A 19,536-nucleotide genomic window follows, 5' to 3' on the forward strand; every position below is an offset into this window, starting at 1 on the left:
TTCTCAAGCGCCTTGGTCTTCGGATCCGTGGTAAGCTCCTTTGTTACCGGGTCCTCCTTGTACCGGGCCCTGACAGAGTTCCTGGTCTGCTTGTCAGGGAATTTCTTGAAGCGGGGCGGTAGGCCTTGCTCGGCACGCTCCGCGTCCTCCTTGTCCCATATAGGCTCCGCCACTCTATAACCGCCGGGACCGAGTTGGTGGACCCCTAAGTTCAACTGCCGCATTTCTTTCCCCCACTGACTTGATTCGGAGGTTGTGCTGCTCTCGCACTTGATCTTGAACTCCTTGTGGTCATCTTCGCTCATCAAAGGATATTTCGTCCTTATCTTCTCATAACTATCACCTTTTTCAATCATTGCCTTCACCGTGCTTCTCCATGTAGACAGGGCCGTGCTCATCCTCGTGTGGGCGACACTGTTCACTTTATTCCCTGAGAGGCGTGTGTTTGCAAACTCATTGGGGAACTTGTATCGTTCGTGCAGCTTCGTGAAGAGGAGGCAGCGCAAATTCCCTAGGTCCTTATGCCTTAGGTTCTCGGTGTTGATCGAGACGGTGCTCCGGAGAATGCACCCGAGCTGAACCGAGTACCCCTTGACTACATGTTTGGGCGCCGTTGGATGCCCGTCGGAGTTCACTTCAGTAAATTCCTCCTTGACGGTGCCGAGCACGTTCGGGCGCCGGTCCTTCCGTTGCCTCTTCGGTTGGCTGCCATCTGTGCGTGCGCCGCCATCATCAGTGGTGGCATCCTCGGCGGCACCATCAGTGGTGTCATCCCCGACGCCACTAGGGGTTGTGTAGTCAGGATCGGTGTCTTCCGCGGCGTCCTCATAGCGGTGAGGTTCTTCCTCCATCTCCTGGGACAGCTCCCAGAATTGCTTGCCGCCCGAACCGCCGGCCTCATCGTTGTGGGCCATGTTTCGCTCTAAATAGGAAACAAGTTTGGTCAAAAAGTTGGTTATTGTCAAGGAACAAGATCTCTAAGTTGACCAAATAACCTAATTCTCGAGGAATGTCGCCAAAAAGATGGTTATTGTCAAGGAACAATTGAGAGATGTTTGTGATATTGCCTAGGTGTTTTGGGATGGAACCTGTTAGTGTGTTGTTGCTAGGTGTTGTGGGATGGAACCAGTAGCTTCCTTGCAACCCACAAAAGAGAAAGGAAAAGGGGTGAAAAGGGGGAGATGGTTAGCTTTGATGAGCAGGCAACATCTTCCTAACCCCCTTCTTCTTGTCTCCTCTCACTATCTCTCTCACACACATGGCAAGCAAGGGTGTCTGAGTGTGTGAAAAAAATACTAAACTAATCCAACCACTAAAGCACTAGATCACTACTATTGGTTGATGTCAAGATACATGCTGATTAATTTTTGTTTCGGTTGAGAATCGGGCACCTTCTAGGTCAAGAAAATTGGGCATGACCTTTGCTAATTTTCTTGACCTAGGAGTGCCCCATTCTCAACCGAAACGGAAATTAATCAACATTTCAGGAGAAAGGGGTCATTTCAGAAGATCACAAGTAGCAGCAGCATCACTTGACAAAATCACAAGTAGCAGCAGCATCACAAGTAGTACAGCAGCAGCATCATCACAAGTAGTACAACAGCAGCAGCATCATCACAAGTAATACACTTAATTGGCATAAAATATCAAAAAACAGCATAAATTGGAAAACAAGCAATACTTCTAAAACCAGTTGCAAGCAAATGTACAGTAAAATAAAATGATCCCATAGTGTACTTAATTCAGAACACATGGAAGAAACTTGACTAAATGTACAGATTTTAGAAAAAAAATCCAAGTTAACTAAATGACTGATTCAATTTCAGGCAACTTGGAGAAGAGATCACTTGATCATTGACTGTACTTAATTCAGAACACATGGAAGAAACTTGTTAGAAACTGAAACGGTTAATATTGAGAATTAAGTTACTCTAATGGAGTACCAAATTTTGAGAACAAGCCGTCTGAAAAGAGCACTAGCTAAGATCTAATCCTTATGTCTAGTTAACCACTAATTTACTGTAACCAATGTTCAGAGGCAAATCAGACTTGACAGTAAAGATCAAAATTTCAGACTTGATAGTAAATATAGTGGAAACTGAAGATTATTTAGGAACACACTTGTTCCTAAACTTGATGTCGATTTAGCAACACAGTCTTCAGTGAGAGTATAAAAAATAACTACTCCATCTACTTAAGTGATTCTACACTAAACCAGAACAAGTTGATGTTCAGTCAAGTTGATTTCAAACTTAACACGTTCTCCACCTAGCAGCTAGCTAGGATGGCCATGAAATCCTAACACATTTTCAGTGAACATACACTTCAGAAAATTCAGTAAACATGCACTCGAGAAAATTCAGTGACTGCAGAACATGCACTCCAGAAAATTTTCAGTGATCTTGTACTCAATTTTACAGTGAACTTGCTAAAGAAGCTCCCAAGCTTCAAGATAGACTAAATTTGACAGCTAATATACTCCAAAGAAGCATTTTGGAGTACAAGAAGGGGAAAGCGGGAGGCAAGAAGAGGGGGGAGCCGCACCTTGGCAGGAGGGGGCGAGGGGACTGTGTTGGGCTATGGGCAGACGGAGGCGGGGGCGGGTGCCTTGGACCAGTCTGGGAGTTGGCGGCGCTTCCCGGACTCGGCGGCATACGTGACCTCGATGGCCCAAGTGGGGAGCCGCACCTTGGCCCAGGTGGACGCGTTGCTGCTCCTCGGCGAGGTGGACACGCTGCGCAGTGGGTCGGGGCCGCGCAGGTGGACGCGCTGCGCAGTGGGTCGGGGCGGCGCAGGTGGACGCGCTGCTGCTCCTCGGGGAAGGCACCAAAGCATCAAACCCTAATCCCCAGCATGGGCAGGGAAGAAATGGCTAGAGAGGAATTGGGGAAACAAAAGTGAACCTCCTTCTAGTCGTCGAACTGCGGCGGACGACGTGCAGGCGCGGCGGACGGAGGGGGCGGAGCATGGGGGCGGCGGCGTACGGTTGGGGTCGAGGAGTGGGGGATCTGGCGAGCGAGGGAGGGAGGGAGGCGACAGTGCGAGGGGAACAAGTATAAAAATTCTAATGGCGCACCTCCCCCTGGTGCGCCATAAGTACGTCGATTCTAATGGCGCACCTCCCCCTGGTGCGCCATTAGAATTTTGTTTTACTTACTAGCCCGACTGGTCAGGTTATATCCCACCTAACCCTATCTCCATCAGAACACGCCCACTAGCCCGACTGGTCAGCATGCAGCACACACACTAGGAGGTCCTGGGTTCGATTCCCAGGCTCCCCAATTTTTTTATGCATATAAAATGCTGTTTGATATTTATTTGTGTTTAAATATGTTCAAACTTGTTTAAATCATAACAGTAATTTTTTATTTATAAAAACAGTATAAAAACACTAGGAGCGGGCCGGGGAGGGTGCGGGGGAGAGGGTGCGGGGGGTCGTCGGCGACGGCCGGTGGAGCGGGGGAGGGTGCGGGGGTCGGCTGCGGCGGCCGGTGGAGCGGGGGAGATGGTGCGAGATCGAGTGTCCATGAAATTTAAAAACATTCATGAGTTCAAAAAGTGCTCATGAAATACAATCGAGAAATGAAGGCTACAATTTAAATACAATCGATCTTAGCTAGCTATCTGTTCACAATCTTCTTGCCCTTATTTTTCGTAAATGGAGTTCTTCTCTTGAACGGACGTCCTTTAGGTAGGGTGGTCCTGCTTCTTCTTGTGGTGTATGCTGATACTTCATCGTCGTCGTCATGTTCCATCTTCGGGTCGCCGTACTTGTCGAAGTCTTGCTCATTGGCGACTCCATCCATTCCGATGATCTTCCTTTTGCCTCTCCTCACGACAACACGACTGGGCTTTGATGGGTCGGTAATGAAGAAGCATTGGTCCACTTGGGAAGCCAGTACCCATGGCTCATTTTTTGCGGTGACGTTCGCGCCTGCGGTCTTGGATTTGGCTTCAGGTATAACCATGGTGGTGAAATACCGGTCTTCTTTTATGACGCTCTTGGCCCATCTGACATGGAACATCGGGACCTTCTCTCCAGCGTAGCTCAGCTCCCAGATCTCCTCGATCCTTCCGTAGTATCTATCCTTGTCGTTACCGGTGTAGGATTCCATCATTACCCCGGAGTTCTGATAACCATCGCTCTTCATGTCCGTGTCCTCGGTGTAGAATGTGTAGCCGTTGATATCGTACGCCTCATACGTCATCAGGTTGTGCTCGGCGCCCTGTGACAAGGCGAATATGAGTTGTTCTTCCGCGGAAGAATCCTCATGTAAAGGGTACGACAGAAGCTTCTGCTTGAACCAACGCGTGAAACATGAGTTGTGCTCTTTGATTATATCTCCGTCTGTCCTCTGTTGGCCTCGGTCATTGTACGTCTTCTCAATAAATGTTTTGTGCTCTACCACCCAAGGATCGACCACGTCTATGTGTTGGAGCGCGACTAGGTTTGCTCTTTCAAAGTCGGCGAGTCGACCATCGAAGTCGACATGCATTTCGCGACGACCCTCACGGTGACCCCATCCAGCGAGCCTGCCGAGGTGCCTGTTGACGGGCAGACCAACGGGGTTCTCGATGCCTAGATAATTCGTGCAGTAGGAGATGCACTCTTCGGTCAGAAAGCCCCTGGCTATGCTTCCCTCTGGACGTGACATGTTGCGAACGTATCCTTTGATGACACCATTCATCCTTTCGAACGGCATCATGCTGTGCAGGAACGTCGGCCCGAGTTGGATGATATCCTCCACGATATGGACCAGCAGATGCACCATAACGTCGAAGAATGCGGGAGGGAAGTACATCTCAAGCTCGCATAGTATCACCACGATCTCTTCCTGTAGCCTTCGGAGTTGCCTCACGCCAACCGACTTCCGAGAGATGACGTCGAAAAATTTGCATAGGCCAAATAGCATTTCACGGACGTGCGCGTCCATGATCCCACGGATTGCAACTGGAAGTATCTGCGTCATCAGCACGTGACAGTCGTGAGACTTCATCCCGCTGAACTTCTGCTTCACTGAGTCTAGGTATCTGCTTATCTTCCTCGCGTAACCGTAAGGAAGTTTTACTCCTACGAGGCAGGTGAAAAACTGATCGATCTCCTCCTGACTTAGAGTGAAGCACGCGGGAGGGAAGTCATTTCCGGTCTTCTTGGCCTTTTTGCCTTTGCGATGACTTTCCGTGTCCTGCTTCACCTCATCATCATCATCATCATCATTAGCGTGAAGCTCCTCCCTGATGCCCATTGATTTCAAGTCTGCCCTTGCTTTCGGCCCATCTTTGGTCCTCTCTGGCATGTTGAGCAGGGTACCAAGCAGACTCTCGCACACGTTCTTCGTGATATGCATGACATCAAGGCTGTGAGGCACACGGTGGATCTTCCAGTACGGCAAGTCCCAGAAAACAGACCTCGTTTTCCATACCTTCAGCAGTGGCTCTGGCGCCTTTTGCTTCTTTCCCGGCTCTGGCGCCTTTTGCTTCTTTCCCGGCAGTGGGCAATCTTTCCAATTTTTCAACAGCTCGTCTATTTCCTCGCCGCTCCTCGTACGCGGGCGTCTTCGGGGTTCGGTTTCACCATCGAACAGATCCTTGCATTTCCTCCACGGGTCATCGTCGCGAAGCCACCTTCGATGTCCCATGAACACGGTTTTTGAAGACCCGGGATCTCTATCTAGCTGGCGATACTTTGTGTCATCCATGCACCTGACACATCCAGAAAATCCGTGGACCACCTACCCCGCGAGATATCCGAAACCGAGATAGTCGTGCTCCGTCGTGAGCAGTGCGGCTCTCATAGGGAAATATTCTTTCTCTGCGGCGTCCCACGTATTGGCTGGCGTTTTCCACAGCGTGTCTAGCTCCTCTTCCAGCAGCCCCATGTACAGATTGATGTCGTTCCCTGGTTGTTTCGGCCCTTCAATTAGCATACTCATGTGAATGTACTTCCTCTTCATGCACAACCAGGGGGGAAGGTTGTACATCCACATAAACACAGGCCAGGTGCTATGTGTGCTTCTCTGGCTGCCAAACGGATTGACTCCATCGGTGCTCGCGCCCAGCACGATGTTCCTTGGATCGTTCCCAAATTCTGGGTGTTCGAAGTTCAACGCTTGCCACTGGCTCCCATCCTTAGGGTGACTCAGCATCTTGTCTTTTTTATTTATCTCCGGATCATTTGCGTCATCTTCTCGCTTCTTCTCCTCCCTATCCTCGTGCCAACGCAGGAGCTTTGCTACCTTAGGGTCCGCGAAATACCGCTGCAGACGAGGAGTGATCGGAAAGTACCACACCACTTTTCGAGGAGCTTTCTTCCTCTTCTTGTATCGAGTGACGCCGCACACCGGACATATGGTAGACTCCGTGTGCTTGTCCCGATAAATGATGCAATTGTTCATGCACACATGGTATTTCACGTGCGGTAAATCCAGAGGACACATGATTTTCTTCGCCTCCTCGAAACTGGTTGGGCACTTGTTCCCCTTGGGAAGACGTTCATGCCAGAATGACATGTTCTCGTCGAAGCATGCGTCGGTCATTTTGTGCTTTACCTTCATCTCCAGAGCCATGAGCGTTACTTTCAGGCGGGTATCCTCGGGCCTGCATCCTTCATACAATGGAGTAACCGCGTCTATCTCCAGTTGATCCAGCTTGGCTTTCTCTCGGGCGGCAGCTCTTGCGTTATCCGTCTGCTTGAGAAGCAGCTCTTGAATATGAGGGTCCTGCACCCAGCCCATCGATGGTCCATCGTCGTCTGCTCCGCCGGCATCTTCATCTTCATGATCATGCCCTTCATCTGCTCCCGCATCTTCCTCATCATCATGTGCGGCATCTTCTACATGATGACTGTGTACAGCATCACCATCGTGATCATGTCCTGGAGATTCTTCGTCTTCTCGCCCGCCCGAGCCGCGGTGGTTGTCTTGCTGCCCATCCTCATTTCTTGCCCGACCCCCATGGACGACTTCATAGTCATCTTCATCACCTTGCCACCGATAGCCATCCATGAAACCACGCAAGAGCAGGTGGTCCCGCACCTGCCCGGAATCCGGGTGCGCAATAAGGCTCTTCAGCTTGCATCTTCGACACGGACATCTTATCTCCGTCTCGTTCTTTTCAAGCATCTCGGCCTTCGTGGAGCTCAAAAACCTATTCACGATGCCTTCGGTCATCGTGCGGACCATGGTCACCTGCGGGGTAGAGCAAAACGATATTTTAGAACCAAGAAAAAATTTGGCATGACTTTCCCTAAAAATAGGACCAAAAAGAATGCATAGTGCCAAAATTCTCGCCGAAACGGAAATGAATCAACATTCCGGCAAAATATTGGCAACTATCGCATTTCAAATACCGGTACCTACAAACACAAACATATATGCAACACCACGAACATATGCAACACCACAAACATACATAGATCTAGCTAGGACATAAAAAGTGCATGTGCACGTTGTTGGAGGGAGAACAACATAAAGATAGCTTCCCCCTTACTTACCTATCAAAAAAGGGGCTTTAACCACGTAATTTGGATGAATTTATGGTGCAAATGAGGTGAGGAGGAGGAGGCAGCCGAGACAAGCTTGGAGGAGGGAGGAGAGAATGAAGTGGGGAAAGTGAGTGGGTAGGTGTGGCTGTCCAAAATATCTAGCTCGTCCCAGGTTACTAATGGCGCACCACCACATAATGCGCCATTAGTAACCCTGGTTACTAATGGCGCACCTGCTGGTGGTGCGCCATTAGTAGTTTTGCAAAAAAACACTAATGGCGCATGGGGGAGCCGTGCGCCATTACTAGCTTAAACTAGTAATGGCGCACTGCCCCAGGTGCGCCATTAGTAGTTTTGCAAAAAAGTAAAAAATAAAAAATATATTTTAGTGGCGCACTGTGCTGCTGGTGCGCCATTACTAGTTACTAGTAGAGTGCCCGTGCGTTGCCACGGGCTCTTGAAATAGTTTACCAGAGTTACATGTTAAAATCCACACATACAAACAATATAACACAAACTGAAGTCCATTATTGCAATGTAACAAGCTGAGTGATGTTACAACTTAACATCTATTACAAAAATACTAATATCTAGATGATGCGGTTAAGAAATTCTTTCACAATATCAGGAAAGTTTCCTCTAGCTTCATTCCCGCGATGTTTTAGCAAGTATAATAAAAAATGCTTCCTCAATTCATACCCATCCTGCAGAAAAAAATAAATGTACTTAGTATGAAAAATTCACGGAGAAGGTCTTAAAACATGCAACCCACAATACTCACCGCGCAAACCGGCTTGACCAATTCTTTACCGTTCCACCAGAGCATAAAATGAAAAACAAAATAGCCAGACACATTCCTGGAAAACTTTCAATTAATATTATAAATAATATAATGATAACAAAAGTAAATATTCTTGTTATGAATTCATTACCCGTCTATACTCGTTGGAACACCGGCCGGAAATAAAGGATGCCATTTAGATATATCAAAATTCCACCCAGGCAGCTTTATTTCGAGTGCTTCTTTGAAATCCCTTGAAAAACTTTTTAATTTTAGTGAATGCCTCAAGTTTTTATCCTCTGACGATTGTGATGATTGAATAGGATCCATAATATATAGACGACGTGCCTCTTTGTCGATGATGTACATGATGTATCGGCCGATGGATGCATAGGGAAGATAAATCTACAAATGAAGCTATTAGAAACAAAAACAAACCATGATAACAATGGTCAAAATATTTTATTTACCTTATTGCAAGATGAGATGTCGGTCTCCATCCCAGGCCAGCTATCAAATAATGTTGCCAACGTTTGGATAGTTTCCTTCTCACAAAATTTCTGACCTCGTGTTGACTCTAGCAGCATGGACTAAGTAAAAGAAAAAGAATATTGTTTCAACATGTTGATACTAATGGCACCTAGAATGAAGAGTTACGGTAACTCACACAAAATCGTAGATCCATGTAGTGTATAGGAGGGTCTGTGAACAATACTCCCTCGTCACATGCCAGCATAAGCACGGCGGTGTTGAAGCAATCATTGTCCATGGGCTGCTCCATGTTAAGTATGCACTGAAGTTTCTTAAGACTTAAGCTCATTGGATCGGGTGTGGAGCTCCGGACCCATACCTTCCTGTAATTTGGATGGTAAGAAGAACAATAATATACATCCGCACATTAAATATTGATACATGATACTTACTCCAAACATCCAGCATCATTGATCGACATGATGTAGTTGCAGAGGCCGGCAAGTATTTCACGTTGGTCCGTGGGAATGATAGTGATTGGGGCGGGACGTTTCTCTTCGACCACGTCAGATGGATTATCCAGGATCTCAAGATCAGAATTAGCTAAAGTTTCTTCGTTGAGAGGTTGATGGTACATGGGACATCCTTTTAACTTATTAAGCTCTGAATCGAGCAAAATAATTGCTAATTTTTGTCGAAAATGTTTCATATCCTCCTACAAAAAAAATATGAAAACAATTTATAAGATATTCCGATAAAACATTATGAGATAATGTATAAAACTGAAATACCTGCGTAAACTGTTCTGACAGTCCATGCGGTGTCCAGTATTCCATATAGTTTAGCATAAACAATCCACATGATACGCTATAATATTATAAAATAATGCTTCAGAATATCACACAGATGAAACTAAAAACAAACCATTGTAACAAGTGCTTACCCATCGGTTTGTATTGCCTCCTGAATTTGCTCTACAACCGTCCATTTTGTAACATTGAGATCAGGCCACTTATGAGCTTTGATAAACTCCGGACTATGCTCTACAAGTTTCAGCCATTTCTCGAGCCCTAGCAACTATTTTATATATGAGAAATGTTAAGGATGAAGTCAAACAAAATAAATGCTAAGATGAGAAAAGAAATAGATATTTACCGTAGTAGCAAGGTCATTGCGTTTGACATTCTCACCAAGTGAGTCCAATACTTGGATCTCTCGTTTTTTGGCGTTGGCAACTGCTAGATACCAATGGTAGCCCGGCATGTTAATCGGAATGAATAACTGGTGTAAATAAGATACAAGTCACAGTCACAATTAGATATAGTTATTAATAAAACATTAAACATATGAACTAAATAAAAACAATCCATAATTATATGCATGGATTACGAGACAAAAACTAATCATATCTTGTTGTAGATAACTATTAACATGACGCACGATGCGACGATATTTTGATGGGTCTATGTCTCTTTCCCCGTCTTCTTTTATCTGGCCCGATACAAATGTGCTAATAATGTGTACCTTTTCACCCGCCCTGTCTTGTAGATGGTCGTGAGCAAGCATGCAATATATGTAAGCATTTATCACCTGTAATGGGCATTTAGATTATATTTATATTTTATGATATTATATATTGTTCGTATTATTAATTACAAAGTTTGTGCAATTGGTCTTACACCATCATGTAAGAACATATCATCTTTAATAAGGCATTCCAAATTGTCGGTTGATAACAAGGCATCTCCAATGTCTATGAACTGGGTATTCTTCGGGGCAGACTTGATTGATTCGATGACTGTAATATCCCTAGCGGTACAAACATAGTCTGTCGAATTCATAAAAATACGAGCCAACTTAACAATCAAAATGAGCAAGATTAGTTCAATACAAAAGGCAATATCACAAAAAAAGATTGATAATAATATTAAAAAAATACCTTGTGGGATAACATGTAAATTAGCATCCTTTTTTGGTTTGTTATGAGATATAACTTCTTCGACATTATTATGTTGTGAATTTTCTCCCCCTTTCAGCGACATTGCATCTGAACCCTCAATGGATTCTTTTCGTGCATCTCCAAAGTCCATATCCATGTCTCCTATATTCTGAAAAATCAAAAATATAAAAATAGACCTTTCATATTATCATCTATAATATACATAGAGAGGAAGGTTAGCTATATGCACCTCTTCTCGTGGTGTTTCAGTGCGGTCTGTCATCGTTACATCAGTGCGTATGTTGGAACCCATCACTTTATAGCTATGCTGAAATATAAATAGTATTTTTTGTTGCATCATATAATGTGAAACTAACACAACTATTTTCTCTGTGATAAAAAATTCTTTTGATTATAATGCTGAAGGCAGGGGCGACTGGGCCGGCCCATTTGGAGGTAACGAGCTCCAGCCGCGTAGTGATAGGCCCGAAACTAACCACATGTCTTAAAGAAACCTAGTGATAGGCTTGCGGAGCGACCTATTAAGTATCGAACTTATTTTGAATTTTTTTAAAAAATACACACTAAACATTTTGTAATATACGTTGAACATTTTCTTGACATACAATGAACTTTTTTCATTATAGAATGAACTTTTTTTTAATATACATGATTTTTTAAAAACATACGAATATATCATCTGAACAAATTTTGAATACCCATTGAACATTATGTAATATAAGTTGAACAATTTTGTAATACACATTGAACATTTGTGTAATATACACTTAACAAATTTCAAAACAATGTATTCATTGAACAATTTCTAATAAATGTTTAACAGTTTTGTAATGGATGTTGAACTTTTGTAAAAAACCATGAACATTTCCTTAATATACCCATGAACACTTGTGTAACATGCAATGAACTTTGTATATTATAATAAAAAGTAAACGATATAAATAAAGAATAAAACAGTATAGGAAAAGAAATATAAATAGAAACAAAAAAAGATAAGAAAGAGAAAGAGAAAAAGGAAAATAAAAGAAATAGAAAGCAGAAGAAACAGGGAGGCAGCAGCGAAACAAGTATGGGCCGGCCCAAACAGGGCTGTTGCGAGGCGGCCCGGCACGACGGCCCACCTGGCACGCATGCCTCTCGGGCGGCAAAGCACTGGAGCGACGCGGCAAGCCCTTTCCCCTCCCCCCGCCACATTCTACCTACCCCCTCGCCCCTTTCCCCTTATCCACATCACTCTCTCCTCTCCTCTCAACTCACTTGCTCAAACCATCTCGCCCTTTCCCCTTCCCCTGCCGCATCGCCGCCCGCGTCGATGACCAGGCAGCCGCACTCTTTCGCCCACCGACCACCGCATCGATCTCCTGCATTGACGGACCTTGGTGTTGCGTGCTGTGTGCTGCGCGACCGAGCGGGACGGACGGGGCGAGCTTCCTGGAGCACCTGCGAGTGGTCGATCCGGTCCCGTTCCGGTCGGATCCGCGGCGGCGCTCCTCTCCGGCGATGTGTCAGGTGGATCCGAAGCGAGGCGTCCCGATCTGCAACGCCACAGCTCTGGTACGCCACTCCCCATACCTGACAACTCCATTAAACGCACGCTGCTCCGATCCGCCCCCTCCTGGTCTTCTTTGAATCTTTGCTTTCCTGATCTCGTTCCTCTTGTCTTTCTGTGCCGCGGCGCCGTCACCAAACCACACATGCACGGCGAGGACGACGACTGCTTCCCGACGCCGCGTCTGACGCATCCATGAGAGGCGCCTGATGGGGCTTGGTTGGGAGGCGCCTGATGATGTAGGAGGCAAGTGAACAGAGGCACTTGGTGGGACAGAAGTTGGGCTCAGGTGATGCGGTGGTCGGAGAGATGCTGTGGAGGAGTTGGCCGGCGACCCCTTTCCTTCTAGCTTCAACGAGTCCGTGCATGCGTGACCTGTGCCGCCGGAGAAAGCGAAGCAGGAGCGTGAGTCCTCCCTTTGCCCTTCTCTTTCTGTCTTATAAGTACTATTGCTCTATCAAGGTTTGCGTGCTAGGTTTTCATCTTGGTTTAGAAATTGGACAGATTATTTGATTAGCAAATCGTTAGCGTAGATTAGACATCCAGACGATCAAAGAAGTAGGTGCTTAATGGATGGGTGGATGCTGGCTTTAAATGGGCTCTCACCTGATCACTGGATTTGATGTGATCTGGATTTGAGGAACTTGGCTCCCTTTTACATTCTGAAGATATATGCGTCTTGTTTTCGATGTGATCTCGAATCGAGGAACTTGGCTCCCTATACAGATCATTTTGCTAATGGGTACCTCAACGAGAGTACAATGCACATGGTACACCAATGATAACGTCCCATACTGCTATTCAGTATTTATTTGTCATCTCAGTGCTAAATGGAATTTTTCTTTTAATTTATGTATCTATATTGTTGCCCCTAGCAACGCACGGGCATTTAGCTAGTGAACTTCCTAAATCAATTCGTACACGCGGCTTTGCCCTTTGGAAACTTGTTTAGTAGTACAAGACGATAAGAGGCCGAGGGCATCTGTCACCCTCCATCTGAAATTTTTGTGACTAAAGTAACAGGCATTTCTTACTGAATATAGTTTTTGAGAATGATTTGAGTCTTGTTGGTAGGCATTAAGTGTTTGCTGTTTTATCTTGAACATCTTTCTTTCAGAATGATTTGAGTCTTGTTGGTAGGCATTGTTCAATAGTCAACATAATTATGCTTACACAGATCCTGAGAAGCAGGATGCTATAAATGTGTAAGTTAATTTATGTCTGCAAAAATATCACTCTGACAAAACCTTAGGAGTAGAGAGACATTGGTCTAATATAGTTATGGCTTCAGTACAAACAAATATGGCTTCAGCAGCCCTCTCTTATTTGAAAAGAATAAAGCTTCAGCAGTCATAGGTCCAGAGGTTTGAGAAACCTCAGTTCTCATGTTCATACTGATACCAACTTGAAGCATCACTAAATAAACCTGTTTGTCATTGCTGATATACTTGGAATCATTATTGTCTTGTTAACCTATATGTTATTGCTGATATGCTTGGAATCAGTATTTTCTTGTTAACCTGTATGTTATTGCTGATACTTGGAATCAGTATTGTCTTGTTAACCTGTATGTTATTGCTGATATGCACGCAATTGAGCTGGACCCTAGTGATGCGACGCTGTACGCAAACAGGAGCCTTTGCTACCTGCAAATGACTGAAGCAGATAAGGCTTTGCGTGATGCTAACACCTGCATAAAACTGCGTCCTGAATGGTTAAAAGGTTACTACAGGAAAGGATCTGCTCTCATGTCGCTCAAGGTGAGAATCCTAGCTAGTTTTCCTGACTTGCACTTGTGTGTGTATGTCACCACCTCCACTCGTATAATCTGCCTAGCTGTCCATGTTTAGGAGTACAAAGAAGCATGTGATGCGTTCGAAGCCGGACTGAAACTGGACCCTGGAAACACCGAGTTGGAGAAAGTATTCCAGTAAGCTCCTAAATTATGTTTCAGCCTTTTCTAATAAGAAGGAAACTCCAACTCCTCCGTTGTTTCTTGAATTGAGATGCTTGTGTTTGTGAGGGTAAATTATGTTTCAGCCTTTTCTAATAAGCCTTTTCTAATAATATTCCAGGTATGATCAGCTTCTATGCCTAGATTGAAGGGCTGAAAACAGTTTTGTTTTGTTTCCTGGTTGCAGGGAGGCAGTTGAGGCGATGAAAAGGATGACTTGGCCAGAAAAAGAGAAAATGCTTCAAGCCATCCAGCTAGAGAAAACAGACACTGAGAATGTACTGTTTCCCACCACAATAAACCACTGACAGCATGATATTAAGTTTTTCAGAAGTGTTTGTTTATTTGTTTGTTTTCTCCCATGTTCAGAATTGCATGCATGCTTTTATTGCTATAAAATGTGCTTTAGAAAATCATGTGTTCATAATTGCATGCATAATTTTGTAGGTGAACATACAGAAAATGCAAGATAAAACATTTGATTGTATACCACAACCTAACATGATCCTAATATAACAACTATTACACTTTTAGAGAAGATAAAGATCCAGAATTGTTCGTACCTAGAGGAACTCACCTTCTTGATGCTGTTGTGATTTTCCTCCAGGTCTGCTGTTGTGATGGCCGAAGGACGAGCAAGGAGGGGGAGGAGGGATGGCAGAGGAGGTTAACATCTATAGGTAGGCCATGCGGAGAATAACTGGGTAGCAGATCATGGCTGATTATAGTTGTACCATTTATACCATTGTTTTCTACCATATATACCATTGTTGATGGTGCAGATATATTTCCTTTTTCCATCAAATGCACACCTGTTAATAAATTAGAAAAGATGTAAAAATCAGAACTTACTAAAGAATTAAATTATTGTATCTGTTATTTATCCCAGTATCAGATAATATATTCCCAATTCCATTATTTCAGCCCACTTATTTTGTGAATACAACAGAAAAGGAAATAAAAGAAACTTCCTTTTCCTACTCCCCGTGGTCGTCTGTATGTACAAGCATTATCTCTTTATTAGGAAAATCATATCTCTAGACAAATGAAATATTTAATTTACTAACTCATATTAATGTATACACCGAAGGATTGCAACGGAGTACGTCTGCTAATAAATCAGAGAAGATGTAAAAGATCCAAACTTGCTTAAAACAATTTTTTTTCTTTACTATTTATTTAAGTTACTGAATAGTTTTTATGAGGTATAAAATTTTCGCATATAAAAATACAATAGTTACAATATGCGATTTGTCTATTAAAATATTAAATTGGTAACGGTGAAATTATAATAAATTTTTTGTTCACTTATTTTCTCACTGAAAAATAATGCTTTGGCCTTTTATGTCACTTGTTTGGTTGACTGTATATTAACTCATTGTAGTTATCTTTTGATGTGTTGATTGGCAGCTTTTATTATGAAACTAAGCTTCTAGACACACATCTGATCTGGTAGTTATTTGTATGAGTTGACAAGACATTCGACATGAAGCTATTAGAATACACATCGTTCGACTGGTATGGCATATTTTCTTCTGTCTTGAACTCGTCATGCTCCTGGTAACACGGGATTTCCTTGCTACTAATGTATTGTATTGCATATGTCTGTTTTCAGTGTAAATGTGTTCTTAAATGAACCAAACCTTTGTGAATGTACAATCAGGGGGAGCCTTGATGCCTTCTCATGTAAGAGTAAGATCCACAAAATTTTGATAACTTGAGTCCATTACATCATGACAATAGGGTGAAGCTCCACTTTAATTTGCAGGCAAAGCATGCAGGAAATGATTGTTGGCTTTCAATAAGCTTTGAATATGAGGTACATACTTTCCATAAGCCTATGATTTACAACAACTTCTTTTCTTTTAGCGCTGATGTTGATAAGTAGGCATTGACGTGTTAGTTATATATAGTTCGTATTGCCAAATATGTAGTTCATGAACTGTTCTCATTGACGTGATATTTCGAGTTCTAGTTGACATATCTTGGATACAGTTATACGAAATGAGGAATTATAGGGTGCGTCGCAAAACAAATGTTTAATATATCCAAAACAACAAAACAACAAAAAGTAACATGCAACAAACCTGCTCCTGACCGCACGGGTATTAAAGTACAAAATATACATAGAAGCCAAAATATATAGATATAACCAAAACAAGTAGACAACGTTGAAGCGAATACGAAGCTAGAGGGTGCCATCAAACCGTTTATTCCCTACATATATATAATCCAATACATTATTCATATTGCCAAAAGGATAATTCTCAATTTGATCCCTAACAAAGTTCTATTAGCTTATTATATTTGCGACATTTGAATATGCATCAGTCCATAGTCATTCGTCCAAAAACCTCAAGGATGCTGTAATTTCAGCTGGGATGTTTCCAGCTGCTTCATTGCCTTTGATCATCAGCATCTGGACCAGCAAGTGCTTTCTGAGCTGTATTGAATCCTGAAAAACATAAATAAAAATTTAATAATTCGCTGAAAAATGAATTGCACAACAGACCTACGTGATAGGAAGAACATAAATTTATAATTACAAAGCTATGGAAGACAGAAACTTGTTATATATGCACGTACCGAAGTCCTGGACATGTTATGCCCGAGAGTATCATCTTGGTGAGCCATCTCCTGTAGGACTTTGAATCCAGAGTCCAGGCTGTGACCAAAAAAATGCATATGTTAGAACCTATATCAGTGTGGCTATAATATGCATGACCAATTTAAACTATTACCGCGGGGCTGTAATATAGGTATGATCTTGTGGCCAATCCACGAGTTGGGGATTCAAACCAGGCCTCCCCTGTTGCAATACACTGCCAAATTCTTGCAAAACTATCAGGGCTTCCATCTTAAGTTCCTTGTCATGAAAGTCCTCTAAGCCTAGGAATGACTCATTGAAATGATCAATCAGGAGAGTCCTCCTATTTTCAATATTAACTGCAAGGAGGCCGTAGGAGGAATCCACCAAATACAACGGCAATAGGTACTGCAATAGGTATACAAAGTTAATGGTGAACAGGTAGTATACACACCTATTTTTTAGAATGAAAATCCTTACAATGGACGGGGTCATGAGCACGTTGTATTTCGGCAAAGGCCGTACAATAACAGTGTTAATCAACAAGTTGGTGCGTTCAACTTGGCCTAAGCCAGTCTGACTCAGCCCCCATGCTAGGCGATGGAATTGCAAATCAAACATATGCGTGGAGCCAACAAAGTCTGTTCCTGCGTTCCTCTGTATCGCGTCGCTAGTAAGCTTACGCACTGCAAGATCGAAGCACCTTGGATTGACCCATGTATCAGCTCGCATGGTGTCTTGGATAGTCCGTAGACTTAACTCGATCAAGAATGGACGAGGGCTCCTTATCCATATTGTGCTGCAAACAAACCGGCATGATAGCAAAGCTGTTAGAAAAATAAGGGTATCAAAAAATGTAGTACTTCAATGTGTGGGCAAACAATAGTACATTTTTTCAAAAATTTAGTAAGGTCTGAAATGTATGTATCTTCTAATTGGAGTTGTACTGTCATTTGAGGAGAGAAGTACTATTTCTTAAGATAACCAAATCTATTATGACATGTTAGGTTGTAATGTATTTCTGTAGTATTACAGTTATGAAAAAATCTGTAGATGGTACATGTATCATGCACCAGGACCTGTTGCAATATACTACTGTTCAAAGAAAATTTGTAGTTTAAAATAACGTGCTGTGGATGGTACTATCATGGCGTAATGTAAAAGGATAATATTAGCGCATGGCCAGTTTTTTGCAACCACTGCGTTTGATCTTAAGAACCTTATGGACCTAGAAAGGATAGCATGATCCTAACCAGTACATGCATGCAACAACTTATGAACGTGACCAACTAATCGCCATGGTTAGGTGAAAGAACAGATTTTTACTCGGGTTTAAAATAAGAAGCCGATAATGCAAATTATAATGGTAGTGATCTGCAGCTAACAAGTGCAAATAAAGTATAGATGGAGTTTAGGTCTGCCAGAACAAACTCTAATTCCTCCTCGTCTGAGGAAACCATGACGTAGTTGTAGATGTACTCGACTGCGTCGTCCACTCCATCAAAAATCGGCATTGCAGCCATTACCGCGGGCAGAAAGTCGTCTTAGCACCAGGATGAGCGAGCGAGGGGGCATTGGACAATGGTGGACTCACAGCCGGACCATATATATGAGTGTCGGAGGGGAATTGTCCGGCACCAGGTCGGTGAGGCATTAGCATGCTGTATGGATTGGAAGGTGCCCCTTATCCTTCCATCTTTGCATGTTTCCATTACAAAACCTTGCTAATAAACGGACAAGCAATTATTTTTATTCCTTACTGCATTGGGTAAATAAATAAACGCCGGAACATATATCTAGTATATACGTCTCCCTTTCCCGACCGAAACAAGCAGGATTTAACTTTCCTTATAAGGGAAAATTAATGGCCAAACTGGGAAACCCAAGGAACGTATGGTAGGACACAACGGGAGATTGGATACTATAACGTATTGGAAGGAAAGTTGTGATTCGGCGGGATCAACCCAGTAGTACTATACAAGGAAAAACACCGAACATGCCATTATATAAACACCGGATATGATCACCTACCGTAATAAATACTAAGTCTGCCGATAATATATTATTTCTTTCAGGATATTATATGGGGATTTTGTCTTCTTTTATTATGGATATATATACTAATAAGTCTGAAGATATTAAAATTAAGTTATTTCCTTTTCCGATTTTGTTAGGTTTTAAACATGCAGAAGATAAATAGTAGGACAAAAACTTAATATTCATCCTTTTAACAGTTTCTTGCTAATGGCATCGACTTTGGCAGGCCCGTGTGTTGCTACTTTGCATTCAAAAGTACTGTATAAAGTTATGACTAATGGATCATTTTGTGCAATATGGATGTTATTTCTCTTGCCTTTTACACAATATCACTATAGCTTTCCGGCACACACACCGAGTATTTATACAATGTCAAAACCTCGAAAAGCAGTTGTATTAGTAATGCCAATTTAGTTGGCACTGCAATATACCTGAGTATTGATTCTCTCTGGGCATGTTTTTCTTTGTTTCTTAGGGCTACTCGTTGTCACCTCATTCATCTATGCTTGGTGGTTTAGTGTCGTCTTTTGTTAAACTCTTAATATTCCAGGTATGGTCATATGAACCACCTTAGGAAATTCCATAACTATCAATATTTATCTGCAGTATTTTTTCACTCGCTCTAAAAATGTCAATATATATAGTATTTTCCTTTTCCATTTTATTTCGTAAACTCCTAATAAGATCAAATATGCTTAACCCATTTATAGATCC

At 43.0% G+C, this 19,536-nt stretch overlaps 1 protein-coding gene across 1 annotated transcript; it reads left to right on the forward strand.

The window, feature by feature from the left end:
* The first annotated feature begins 12,195 nt into the window (after window positions 1–12,195).
* On the forward strand, window positions 12,196–15,309 carry LOC109735486 (hsp70-Hsp90 organizing protein 1-like). Its single transcript, XM_040396695.3, has 4 exons — window positions 12,196–12,249; window positions 13,750–14,004; window positions 14,095–14,174; window positions 14,386–15,309. The coding sequence occupies exons 1-4, from the start codon at window positions 12,196–12,198 to the stop codon at window positions 14,504–14,506; spliced, it is 510 nt and encodes a 169-aa protein (XP_040252629.2). The 3' UTR covers window positions 14,507–15,309.
* Window positions 15,310–19,536: the final 4,227 nt, after the last annotated feature.

The sequence above is a fragment of the Aegilops tauschii genome, chromosome 7, assembly GCF_002575655.3.
Source record: "Aegilops tauschii subsp. strangulata cultivar AL8/78 chromosome 7, Aet v6.0, whole genome shotgun sequence".
In the NCBI taxonomy this organism is placed as follows: Eukaryota; Viridiplantae; Streptophyta; class Magnoliopsida; order Poales; family Poaceae; genus Aegilops; species Aegilops tauschii.

Coding starts and splice junctions, on each gene's coding strand:
- LOC109735486 (XM_040396695.3), top strand. CDS start 12,196: ATGTGTCAGGTGGATCCGAAGCGAGGCGTCCCGATCTGCAACGCCACA. Junction 12,250..13,749: donor TCTGCAACGCCACAGCTCTG/GTACGCCACTCC, acceptor GCTTGGAATCAG/TATTTTCTTGTTAACCTGTA. Junction 14,175..14,385: donor GAGTTGGAGAAAGTATTCCA/GTAAGCTCCTAA, acceptor TCCTGGTTGCAG/GGAGGCAGTTGAGGCGATGA.